At 37.8% G+C, this 14341-nt stretch overlaps 1 protein-coding gene across 1 annotated transcript in view; it reads right to left on the bottom strand.

The window, feature by feature from the left end:
* Nucleotides 1-14341, bottom strand: part of ank2a (ankyrin 2a, neuronal) — a 59061-nt gene that overhangs the window by 43956 nt on the left and 764 nt on the right. Inside the window, exons 2-6 of the mRNA XM_040146887.1 lie at nucleotides 9849-9950; nucleotides 2393-2491; nucleotides 1437-1535; nucleotides 1227-1325; nucleotides 926-1111 (exon numbers count right to left, since the gene is read on the bottom strand). Coding sequence (XP_040002821.1) covers nucleotides 926-1111; nucleotides 1227-1325; nucleotides 1437-1535; nucleotides 2393-2491; nucleotides 9849-9950 — 585 coding nt within the window. The remainder of the gene's footprint in view (nucleotides 1-925; nucleotides 1112-1226; nucleotides 1326-1436; nucleotides 1536-2392; nucleotides 2492-9848; nucleotides 9951-14341) is intronic.

Here is a 14341-nt window from a genome sequence, read left to right on the forward strand (position 1 = left end):
CACACAATTGTAGGTGGGTTCAATCCTTACCTTCCCATTCTGATAGACATGGTGCAATTTAATTAAGAAACAGAGTTAACTTAAAGATCGACGTGTTTCAGAGAGGAAAAACAATGATATTAACATGCTCAGAAGTACACATGCTGTAAGTAATGCAGAGAAAAAGAGCAACAAATGAAGAAGTGAAGAAAGTAAGTAAGTATTTAAGCATGTAACACTCATACATTTTAAAGAATTATTTTTATTTTTATTATTAATTATTTTTTAAGTTTAAAAATAAAAAATAGAAATACAGTAAAGTAAAACTAATGATCTATAATTAAATGCAATAAACTCACAGTCTCTGGGTTCTATCAATACAACACACTGTGTTTCACTGTCAGCCATGCAGGAGTGTGTAATACGGCATAGTCACCGGCATGCATCATATTAATGACATCTAATTCTGACATGCAGGATTTTACAACTCCCGATTCAATAAGGGAAAGATTAGGACAAAAGAGCTGAAAGAGATGGGCAGAAGTGACAAAAAGGAATCAAATGAAGAGGTGGTGAGTCTGTATACCTCTGTGGTTCTATTGACCATCATCTGGTTAGGATGCATGGAGAGAGAAAGTGGGAATAGGGAGTTGGGTTGTTAGGGAAAGGGCTTATCACAACATTCACATAAAACACAGGGTAAGTTTACAAGGTCACACAAATAGAAAACAAAAAGAAAAGACAAGGAAGCAAACAACAAAGAGAGGCTCTGTCCATTAATATTTTTGTATTCCTAAATGGAAATGCACCTCATCCATAAAATGAAAAAAACTGTCAACATGAAAATATCCATTCAGTCCATCCATCACACACTTTCTGCCACCTCCCTACACGCTCTCCTCAATTTCTCCTTCCCTCCCTGCCTCACCTCCTTCCTCTCCCTCACCTTGGATTGGACATCAGCGTTGTGGTCATTCTGGAGCAGCAGTGCAGCAGACTTTGTGTCGTCTTTGCGGGCTGCGATGTGCAGGGCTGGTAGGCGAACCTTACCCTTGGTGTCGTGCTCCAACAGCAGGGAGACCACTGAGTTGTGACCCTGCTGGAGAGCGATGGCCAGTGGAGTGAAGCCATCCTGGATGAGCAGAGAAGAGGAAGACAAGAAAAAGTAAGAGAAAAAGACTCCAATTAATTTAGAGAAAATGAGAAGAAAATGTGCATATAAGTGTATTCATTACATACAAACATACCTCTGTTGCAATGCTTTGGTTCCCCTCATTTTCCAACAGGTATCTCACCACCTCCAAGTGATTCTCCTGGGCTGCCATGTAGAGTGGAGTGAAGCCATTCTGTAGGGATAATAAATATATACACATGCAGTTTAAGTGAAGACTGTTATCTTGGTGTTACACATTTTTATATAGATTAATACATCTTATTTCCATGGAAAGACTTCTCACTTGTGACTGAGCATTGACATCTGCTCCTTTCTTCACCAGTAGCCGGACGACTTCTCTTTGTCCGGCCAATGAGGCAATATGGAGGGCAGTGTTTCCTTTCTGCAGAGAAAACCGGGGTTAAAGAAACCAGCCAAGTCTATACGTGTGTTTGCGTACCCTGTTTGGGTTACAAATGCTTTAAAACCTGGTTGAACGAGTGTAAAAGGTGTGACAGATACAGAAACCTCTGTTGTGAACATCGTCTTCCGTGAAATTTAAATAGAATTACATTCTGCAAATTGATAATAAACAAATATTTTGATCATGTGTCATGTTTTTATTTTAAGGTTACTGACTGAATAATACCAAGGATCATACTGATGTCAGTCCAAGGACGTGGGCAGGAGGGCGATAGATTCCTTGCTGGCAGTTCACTGTCGCTAGCTGTTAAACCTGACACATTGGACATCTACAGAGCCAAACAGCTTGCCAAGAAACTCCCCCCACATTCACTATCATTCCCCCTCTCCCTTCCACTGAAGGTAGAATACCTATTTATGATGTAATCACAAATCCACTGTGTGAAACAAATTTTAAGGTTTGTTATAATCTCAATGTAAATTTAAAAATTGAACCATCTGAAAAAAAGGTCAAAAAAACACACAAGACATTCTTGTTGGACTTGTTGGCGAACAGTTGACTGTTGGGAATATATAAAGTTACAAAATTAAACTCTTTCTCCCTCTTAAATCACCCTCATATCCACCACCACCACCACCCTCATGAATCAAGTTTCACAGTTCAAGAGAGAAGCGGTGGTTCACACAGTAATTTACAAGTGATACCATTATATATATTACATTCATGTGCACTCCTTCCTGTCATCTCCATCTTTCTTTTTTTTCCTTTTTTTTCCCTCTTTTCTGTTACCCCATAATAAAATAAAGCATAATAAAAATACTAATACGTGTGTGTACCTTGGTGGAAGAGTCAACATTTGCTCCTCTCTCCAACAGTTCCTCCACTAAATCTTTGTGTCCCTCCTTAGCTGCCAGATGTAAAGCGTTCAGACCATTCTGGAGAGAAGACAAAAAGAAAACATCAACAAAAGAGCTCAAGAAAACAAATGTGGTAAAGTTATTATTACATAACTGCAGCACTGCACATGGGATTACATTATGGACATTAATCCCCAGGTCACAGATCTTGGGTAATACATATACCTGCATTAGACATTACAGGAGGCAGAACATGAATTGTACATGTATTTGTATTATTGTGTCCACCCTCTAAACATTTAGGTCACTTGTGAATATTACAAAATAAAACAATGCGATATGTAGTGGAAATATTTTCTCAAACAATATTGGAATCAGAAAATATTTTTGAAAAGGCTGTGAATATATCAAATTATGCAGCGAAGACCAACCTTAAACGCAATATTACATGTTGATAAAAGAAATTCTAACAGCAGGGCGATTTACTGTTTAAAAAATTGTCAATTAAAAAAAGAGAGAGATTGTTATTATCATGAATGAGACCAACATTCAGGAACTCCAACACAACAAGTACTATATCAGTCTGAGAAAACAAGGCTGATTTTCCCCTCAGGCAAAATCAGCCATGGTGATTTTGGGGTGAGCATTACATCTAAGACCTCCGATCCATTGACCAGAACTACAGGTCAGCAGCAGCAAAGGAGGGGGACAGTAGTGTGTAAAGGTTTCACTCTGACAGGAAATCACAACACAACAGATGTATTTATACAATACAAACATGGACAAACATATTTCCTCTGAGACAGATATACATGTATAAAAGCACAAAGAAGAATGATTCACCTCATCTTCCTCTTCTTCCATTCTGCGACTTTCTCTGAAACCCGCAAACTAGGAGGATATTTCAAACTGCAACTTCGTTTTTATCCTTCCTGCTCTTCTTTTCAAACCAAATGTCAGTCTCTCTTCGTCTTTTTCCTTTCTGTCTCCTTTCTGTCTCCTTTCTGTTCCTTCGCAAATCTTTCTTTGCTCTTTTCTATCTTTGCCTTCTCAAATGCTGCGCCAAGATGGATTTAGAAGTGATGGGATGCCAACTATCAACACAGGTCCTCTGCCTCCTTCCACTACTGCCCTGGTAGAGGCCCAAGCTTCTGGGTCTCTCTGCCCCCCCCCCCCTTGCAAGCTCTCTCAGATGGGTTAGAGAGAGGAACTGTGGATCCTGACTGTGGAGGAACTGTTATTCTGCTAACACCTCTATCATTGCTCCTTTCCTTCACTCGTGCACATACAACACACATGCACTCTCTCCCGCTCTCACTCTCTCTCTCTCTGGGTTGCCAAATGCCAAACAGCCAAAGGGGTGTCATGTTTCTGCACAGTCATAGAGGGTATGTAGGGCATAAATACACACACACAAACATGGATTCTCATATTTAGAAGCAAATGTCAACCTTCAAAAAGAAAAAAAAAGAGTGCATTCGTTAGAGGCCAAAGTATGTAAGTGAGTAACTGTGTCGAAGATATAATGTATGATATAACTTACAATATAAGGGTAAAATGAGAGCCACCATCATTTTCTGTCCATGTCATAGAATAATATACCTAAAAAAACAAAGACATACATGTAGATGTCTTTATGTACAAGATGTTTCTAATGAGCAGATAATTTTCAAAACTGATAACTTGTATTTCCCTTTTCTGGAAAGCCATAATAGGCCTCGTATTGACTGATCTATCACCCTTTGATTTCATGCTAAAGTTTCTTGACCAAATCTGAGTCAGCAAGAAGTCATCTGAAGAATTCTTGCAACTTATCTCATTCTTACCTTACACATCAGCCTTACATACGCAGTGTGAAAACACTGGTAAGGTCAACTCATTATAAATATGTTTTATCCAGGATGCATTTACATTACACATACCACACGCTAGGGCTGCAATGAACAATTATTTTAATTATCAATCTATTTGGCCAGAAAATTCATTCATTCATTCATCTCTTAGTCTATAAATTGTCAGAGAATTGTGAAAAATGGTCATCATCATTTCCCAGAACCCAATAAACTCTTCCCCTTGCTTGCTTTGTCCAAACAAAAGTCCAAAATGTTGAGCTACTGTAATTTACAATGACATAAAAAAAATGGAAAATTAAAATATCTGAGAAGCTGGACGCACCAATTTAAAAAAAATATTTTTATTAAATTACTTAAATGATTAATCCTTTATTAAAATAGCAATCCATCACAACATCCTCAAACCAAAGGTGACACTTTCAAATTACTTATTCTGTCCGACCAACAGACTGACAGCCATTTACAGCAAGAAAAAAAAAAGAAAAAAGCAAAAGAAAAAAGCAAAAACCAAATCTTCACATTTGAGAAACTGGAACCAGTAAATCATCGACAATTTTGCTTGATAAATAACTTAATTAATCAATAATCAAAATTGTTGTTGTTGTTGATCAACTAATCGGTTAATAGTTTCAGCACTATCATGAATACCACTGTCATTACCAACATCTTGACCACAGTCATCAAGTGATCGGTGTGGTTACACTGAGCTGGAAATGCTCTTCATACTTTGCTATGGAAAAATGTTCATGTTTGTCAGGTCGCACTGTCAATGTCGTCACTTCAGTAAGGTACCCAGTCGGTCAATGACATTTCTGCTGCAGGTCCAACAGACAGGATGAGACAACTTTCTAAATGTGACACCAGATGCTCTTCGCCGAAGTCTGAACATGCAGAAAGTTGAGTCTCAGCTTTTACATGTCAGTTCTGAAATTGTGAACTCACTGACACAGCAACAATTACGCAATCTTATTACAATGTTTCAATCACATTTCAACTATTATGTATTCCAAGAGACACAAGCAAATCCCACAACAGAGGCACACATATACACACTCTGCCACACAAACTGATCTAAATCTCCTTTTCCTCTGAGCTGTAAGTAAAAGCTTCATTTAGCTAATGGACAATCAGCCCAACACAGTGATCCGTGGCAGTTTGTAGCTCCCCCTGACAGGAAGGAAACTGTTGAACTCCATCCAATGCAGATTCATATTCATGCCCCTTTGACCGCTGACCTTTGTTATAGTCGAACATGGTAATAAAATGGTCAAGTTTACTTGGTGTTTTTTAATAGGCACAAATGTCAGAAGGGATGAATGTCGGAGGATAAAAGAGGAAATAATGTAAATGCGTGGAGATTAAAGAGTAATATCACTCACCAAGGATTAACATTTGGGTAGATTAGAGGGGAAGTCCTTTAATTTGAGGACATGGAAACGAAACAGCTCACACTAGCAACACACTCATATGAAACAAATTCTTTCTCACGCACAGATAAGTCTATTGTGTTCCCTCTGCAATTCCAAAATAAACAGATCTTATATTATAAAGAGAAGGTGTTTGATTTGTCTCATTCATAACTTCTGCGAAAGAGAGATGGATAGTTTGACTGTGGATATGGCCAAGGTGGTGTAGCTCTCTCTCCATCTCTGTAATTAACTTGGACAGTCTTCTGCCCTAGGCGCCAAACTCTGGCCCTCACCATGTTGTTGCTGCTTTCTAGGATCTGACTCTTTAGTTATTAATGAACACACCACCAGGGGCAACATTCAAAATTCCTGTGTGGCGTTCCAGCGTCTCCCATGGACTTGCAGATGTACAGACAGAGCAAAGTTAATAAACCACTGATGATATTATATGAGCTTCATTAATTTTAAGATGCATTTCATGGCTCATATCTGCATTAAAATTACAGAAAATAATTTATATTGTTGCCATCATACTGTAAACCACTCTTATAATCGTGAAATTGGATGATTTTCCCACATAATTTGTGCTATTATCAACAGTGTTAATTTTATTCAAGTGATAACACTTTGCTGACATAGCTGACTAACTTACGCAAATACAATTTGTGCTTAGGTAAGAACATATGAGGTTCCTTACTTTTAAAGTCATTGCAGATTAATCAGATGTTACTCCAATTAACCAGATTAACTGCAGATTTTAGATTAATAATATTTCAGGTCTGTTGATGCTCTTATCATCGGAGCACTGACTCTAATGACTGCAATGCTGAAAGCTCTGTAACAGATAATGGCTCTGTAATTATGTGGAGTGATATTCCATTGACATGATTCTGATCCACTCATTTCCTTGAGAGCAATTTTGCTGCTAATCACAAGTAACATGATACTTTTGAATGATCATCTAGGTCTCCTATCATTGTGGTGTTTGTAGAAACTACTATGTCCTTGAAACATTATTAAGGTTCAAATGGCATCATATCTGGGGAAATTTCAATTACCACTCTTAGGATGGTTTTACCACTGTGTGGTGTGTTTGCAACTGCCAGCAGACACCATTCAGTATGACTGGATTCATTTCATGCTAGTACCGGTGAAAGTGCAATAATTCCATGCCAGTAGATGAAATCCCAAACATTAAGCAGAAAGTTACACTGGTTTTGCTCGCTTTAGTTTGTCCAAACCTTAAAGGTCCTTCTTCTACAAGTTCTTAAACAGGAGGTGAAACTACAGTAGATCTAGCTTTAATCTGCTTTTTATAATTTAGTGACAAACCTGTGATCATGATAATACGGAAGTCTGAATTGCTGGCGATCACATGCCGTATCACTGTCTGTCACAGTCAGACAAACAAACTTTTAAACTACATGCCAGGAGGAGGAATAAAAGTACTAGACTTGTAAAAATGTGTGTATGCATGTGTGTAAACCTGTGCTTGCATTTAAGCATGCGCATATCTGTAATATACACAAGCATACACACAATCTCACATATGGAACATGCACGCATTAATTTCCATTCATGTAATGTAAATTGTAATGTGCCCATTGACATTAACACTAACAAGAAAACATGTTTAGGAATGTCTCTTTACAAATTTGGAACTTTACTTCAATTAACTTTGTCACTATGTATGTGTATGTGTGTGTCTGTGCATGTGTGCGTATGTGTATGTGTGTCTGTGTGTGTGCGTGTCTGTGTGTGCGTGTCTGTGTGTGTGTGTGTGTGTGTGTGTGTGTGTGTGTGTGTGTGTGTGTATATGTGTAATCTCACGATTGGTGCAAGTCTGTTCTCTACAAAGTAAAATAAGCTTCAGTTAACAGCTTAGGATCAGAGTCATATGAGCTGTACGGTGTGTATCTCTTGTGACTCCTTATGAAATTACATTGAGTGTTTTACAGTGAATTGCCATCTCTCTCTGAGAAACAGTCACACACACAAACACATAGACACACATACACACAAAGTGAGGGCATTGCTGGGATATGTATGAAAATGTCACTTGCATTTTTGGTCACCTGAAAAGGGTGATCATCCGACCCCTGACAGATACTATGAAGGGCAGGGCTCTCCTGTTGCAGGGAGCTCTCTCTGTGTGACTGTGTGTGTGTGTGTGTGTTTGTGTGTGTGCATGTTTGTGTGTGTGTGTGTGTGTGTGTGTGTGTGTGTGTGTGTGTGTGTGTGTGTGTGTGTGTGTGTGTGTGTGTGTGTGTGTGTGTGTGTGTGTGTGCGTGTTTGTGTGTGTGTGTGTGTGTGCAGACTCAGCCATGAATAGTCAGGCTTCCCTCTTGGTGCACAAAACAAAACCCATGGTGTCCATGACAACAAAGACCAGAGCTATGGCTGAGCAGTTGCCAATTCCTGTCTGCCAATCAATTACAGCCCCGTGTATAAACAGTCACTATTAACCCGCTGGAGTATTACACAAGTTTAACAGCAATAACACAGTAGAAAAAATGAGTAGCTGATGATAAGCACGCCTGTATGCAATACACACACACAGACTCACGTAGCCAAGCTCCCCATCTTCCTTTAAGCTACCTTGTGACTGCTGTAAATCAAACTGACATGGGCCAGGGGGGGTGCACAGAGCTGCAGGGGACATGTTTCTTTACACTCTCTCAAACCCCTCCTCCTCAGTGGAAATTGGGTGAGGCTGGGTAAGGGGGGTCAGAACAGCTGTCAGAGGGACGTTTCAAGTGCAGCTGAGATTGGAGGGAAGAATGGGTGTGGCGGAGGGATGGGAGTGGTTATGGTGTTGTGAGGGGGGCCTGAAAGGTTAAGGTATGCACTGAGCCAGCTCAGTTGTGTGATGCTACCATGACACATCAAACTAAAGGTTAGTTTCAGCACGTTAGACAGAGAGACCACTTTACAGCTTTGACCTACTGCAGTGACAGTAGCATGTATTGTATGTGCTCTGAGTCTGCCTCTGTGTGCCTAAAAGAATCATGTAACAGTAAATTTACGAAAGGAAAACGCTATTGATGTGCCAGCTGTTGGGCAGATGTGTTTAATATTCAGAACAAAGTCAAAAGAAAGCGGACTTTCTCTAAATTGTAAATTTGCTGAAGCTGCCTTGAATAGGCATTAGAAATACATTTACTTCAAATAAGAATAAAACTAGATTAAGTTGACGATACAACATCTTGTTTTCCTTGACTAATAACACCATCATTTTGTTGACAAGATCTAGGCTTCAACTGTAAAAACAATGAATAAAAAAACAAGTGCAACTTATACTGTATGTCCAAGAGTTAGGACTTCGGTCTAAATCCATCCATGACTTTTACGACCCTACATTGTCCTCTAATGCGTTTTGTTGTCGAGCCCCTGGATATTTACATGTTGCAAATAACTGACAACTGACTACAATAATGTTCGGATTAGTCAAAATTACTCAACATTTGTCAGTTAAAAATGGAAATCAGTGAGTCCACTTTGATACTCTTTTTGTTGTATACTTACATACAGATGCACAGAATGCTACAGCTGTTTTATAAATGTTTAGTTCAGATTAACTGTATAGCAACATGATCTGACTGTTGTGTTGACATCTGCACAACAACAAAAACATTTGCACATGCTAGACTGTCACAAAAAGTGACACATTACTGATGATCCATAACATAACGTGTCGGTTTTCAACCTTTTTCCCGTGCTGGAACAATGAAAATGTGGACATTCAGTGAGGCTGACAATCACAGACAACTGAAACAATACATAACTCGAGCTATAACACAATTTCTATAACACAATACTGAGCATTTTTCAGTATGTTGATATGCTCAACCCATTTTAAGAAACTACATTTTGCAAATAACTTTGAACTAACACATAAAGTCAAGAACTAAATAATCACTGTTTCTAGCATTGAAATAATGAAGACACTTTACAGAAAAATACTCTATGAAATCTAGAGGTATCTACGGTAGTTTAGCAAAAGTTGAAGGTGTATGAAGTGTATGAATGAAGAAAAAGGTAAAATAGTTGAAGAGTCAATTTTCAAAGTAAAGAAAAAATGATCCACATCATACACAACAGCGAAAATGAAAAAGTCATTAACCACCTGGTGCTAGATTTAGCTTCTGCTGGGACCGGTGTAAGTTTCCTTACCTGGTTACAGGTGCTGATGTCTACTCCATTTTTCAGGAATTCAAGGACTCTGTCAATATTTCCCGCCCTGGCAGCTCGAAGGAAACTGGTGTTACTGTCAGACTATAGGGATGGAGACAGAATGAAGGCTAATATTAGAAGCAGGAACGCAAACATGTATTTAGTTTTCTTATTTCCAGTTTTGTTAGGTTTCAGGTCTACTTTGGTATTTCCTCACATGAGGTGGCAGATGTATAAAGGTAACGGTAAGGGGTAGTTCAGAACATATTTAGGTCACACTGTATTTATAATACAAAAAGTATATATATATATATATATATATATATATATATATATATATATATATATATATATATATATATATATATATATATATATATATATATATATGTGTGTGTATATATATATATATATATATATATATATATATATATATATATGTAAATATTGTATGTGTATATGTATATATGTATATATATGTATATGTATACAGATATGTATACAAACATATACATATACAAATATACATATATATATATATACACACAGATATATATATACACACACACATATACATACATATATATACCCATTCATACATACATACATATATATATCCATACATACATACATACATACATACATACACACGCATATATATATATATATATATATATATATATATATATATATATATATATATTTTAATATATATAGATATATATATATATAAATATATATATATACCCAGAACATACACAACAACAAATAATAACTTCTATCTTCATTTTGTTAGTTTTTACTAACACACCATGTAGACTTCTCCCATTTTTTACAGTCATTAATTTAAAAGTGATTTTTTTCCCATGGTTTGTCATCGTTGTCTTTACATACAAATTAAAAAATTCAAGTCAGTTTAGAAAGATGGATGTAGCTTATTATTGTTGTGCATAGTGGGCTTTTTTTGACATGAAAAGGAGGTCAGACTCCCTGCTTGTATCAATACTTTGTCCGAGTAGGCTATTCTAAATTTAATCACCAGATGTCAAGGCTGCACACACACACACACACACACACACACACACACACACACACACACACACACACACACACACAAAATGCAAAGATATGTACAGTAGCTCTATGTTTTGCTGCATTCATGTTCACATAGACATTGAATTCAAAGTTTCCCAAACTTTAAATCCTCAAAAATGTTAACCTAGTTTCCTTTAAAAGGTGTAACATAAGAACAACACGATCCACAGGGCCTCTTCCTCCAACCTGGATTATATATCAGCTTTTAACACTCCTCAAGACAACCTGAGCCCCCCTCAAAATTTTACCGTAACGTAACTCCCAACAGTAAGCAGAAATATGTTTCCAGCAAAGATTGAGAGTTTAGAGCCCAATGTGGTATATGGGATTTTTAAGGCCAACACCAAATTCTATATGTTAAATTAAATTAAATCATTTTAAACATATATCTTGAAGGTAAAACATAATACTACTAATAAAAAACATTTGTGTATTGTGCTTTTTATTTGCATACTGCAAACATATCAGTCATTCATTTGGTCTGAAACGTGTCAGAAATTAAAAAAGAAATACCCAAAAGCTCAAGTTAATGTCACTAAAATGCTTGTTTTGTCTGAACAACACTCAAAACCCAAAAGATACTCTGTTTAATATCACAGTAAACCAAGAAAATGAGAAAATCGTCACAACTGACAACAAAATGAAAGAAGGGAATTCTTGGCATTTTTGCTTGAATAATCATTTAAATGAGTAATTAATAATCAAAAAAGCTGTCGGTGAATTTTCTGATGATCAGACTTGTTCTCTTAATTCCATTGTGCTATAGTACGTGAATGTCACAAAACTTTTGCAAAAGGTGTATTGATTTGAGAGTGTTGACAAGGTTTTAACCTCTATTTAGTGGGGTCAAGAAAGAAACATGTCAGTCAGACACATCTGGGTGTTAACTTGTAGGGTCAGCACAATCTAACTCCCCATATGTCTGGGATGAGGCCACACCCCTGTGTAGGGTCAAGGGTAAAACCCCTCACGAGATGTCACCACACACACACACACACACACACACACACACACACACACACACACACACACACACACACACACACACACACACACACACAGACAAACAAACACAGACACACCAACAGCAAAGAGAGTAACACGTTTTCTTGAAGACAACACTTCATTAGTGCAGCATCATGTAACAAACTACAAACTACAAAAGTCATAACACCACAATCATGTCCCATCTCCACCTCTTACCAGTGAATCATCAACTTCAGATCCAGAGTCAGCAGCTCCATAGTAGTCAGTGTATTGGTTTAAATCGCTGTCACTCCTGGTGGTCTTTAAAGATCTATGTGATCCACAGGCCTTACATGTTGCTGCATTGCCCATGGTTACCAACCAAATTTGTTAAGAATTTCTCAGCTATATCTGAAAACTGGGGGCTTTCCCCTCTCACTTCAGGACTGTATGGTTTTGTCTGGTCCACCAAGGTCCAGTGCTTGTAGTTTCTCGCTTCGCGTCCTTAGATAAAAGCCTCTCCAGCTCACCTCCTGACGTTTGGCTGCATCAGGCGATCTTACAAACCATTAAATCTGTTCACGCTGTCTGTCCAATGTAATAAATGTCACACCAAATCTCACAAACTTCACCATTACCACCACTCTATCCCCTCTCTGTGCCCTCTTATCCCTTACCAGCCAAAACTTCTTAGCTTCATACACCTCTGGCTCTGTCTTAGTATGTGAGCTGGCTCTAGCCGAGGCCCAGTCTTGCCCACTCTTCCTCCACCTCTCCCCTCTCTCTGTAGGATAACAACTGCAGCAATAAACATTTAACCCTTACCGTCTCCCCGCCTTGGCTATTTTTACCTCTCCAGACCCTCTATTCTACCCAGTCATCAACCCCATGCTGTGTGTTTCCAGGTTGGGCTGCATGACAGCTGGGTCTCAGTCGGGCCGAAGACTGTGTGGCTTGCGGTGCTCCCCAGGAACGCCAAGGCTCATGATGGAGTGATACAAGAACACAGTACTTAGATCAAATTTCACTAACTTACAGCCTTACACAGAATCCTTTATTCATCAATTGGGGTTGGTAGAGAATGTCATGACATGTAGACATGGATCAGAAAACATGTAAATTTTACCTGTGTGAATAGGAATTCATCTGAGCAATGGTATGGCCATGATTGCATGTTTGTACGAGTCTTCAGATTGTAATCACAAATGCACATCAAAACAGCGCTGAAAACCGACTGTTAAAACAAATATCCAAAGACGACTCTGTGCTCCACAGTTAAGGGACAATGACTAATTTGTGCGCGGGACAAGCACTGATTTTAAGTGCATTTGCATGGTGTTTTCTTGTATGTACAGTATGTCTGAATTATGTGGGTGTGTGCTTGTGTCTATGTTGCAGTTTTGTTTTTAGTCACTTCTGCTTTCGCTGTCTCATTCATCTCTCGGCCCAGCACACTGCACAAACAGAGACTGGACTGATTGAAAACCAGCTGTAATCTGTGTTTCTGTACAGGATTTGTGTAGATTGACCTGCAGACGGTCATGTAATGAAGGATATGGATTATACACTGGATTGTCATCAGCAGCTACATTCAAGTGTACACCAATGACCACTGGTATGTTCTTTATTTTTTTATTTTTTTACCACTAGATTAAAAGACCAAATATAGACACACAGTATCAATATGATGAGGACAAGTGCATTCAGACACAGGTATTATTTAAATAGAGTGACTAGAGTGTGTGGCAATATCTTTTATTGCAAATTAGGCCACTTCATATAGTCATGGGTCATTTTTTCTCTAAGAGGAACTACTATACTCACAAACGTTTTGAGGAGATTATTCATTTTCTACTTAGGTGTAGTTTTGTTTACATACAAGAAAATACAAGAACATACACAAATTTCTGGGTACCATTTTCTGATGTCACCATAAGGTGTGGCAAGGGGTTTATAAGCCATAATCAATGGCTGTATAACTAGATAAATAATTTATTAATGCTTTTACATTTATATGTTACTGACTAAATTGATGGCTTATTACAAATTGAAAAACCCATTACCATTTATTAATGGCTTACTAACTATTAATACTGCATACAATCATGACTTTATTGGAAAATGAGAAACATAGTGCCCTTTCTTAATGACTTACTAACAATTTTAACTGCAGACTTGATGGCTTGCAGGGGTCTCACTAATGAATTTAAGAGGTAGCAAAAACTTGGCAATCCAAAAGGTGTTGTTAATAATTGCCTATAACTGATCCGTAACGCATTAGTTAATGATTTTTAACTATTAATAAAGCCATTAATTACAGCTTATAAAGCCTTTGTACATGGTGCCTTATCAGACAGTGGTACCAATTTCTGATTTGTTGGCAGGTGTCAGTTAAAAGTGTATGTCATAACACCTCAAACTTGGTTCCATTC

This window comes from Xiphias gladius, chromosome 15, assembly GCF_016859285.1.
Source record: "Xiphias gladius isolate SHS-SW01 ecotype Sanya breed wild chromosome 15, ASM1685928v1, whole genome shotgun sequence".
Lineage (NCBI taxonomy): Eukaryota > Metazoa > Chordata > Actinopteri > Istiophoriformes > Xiphiidae > Xiphias > Xiphias gladius.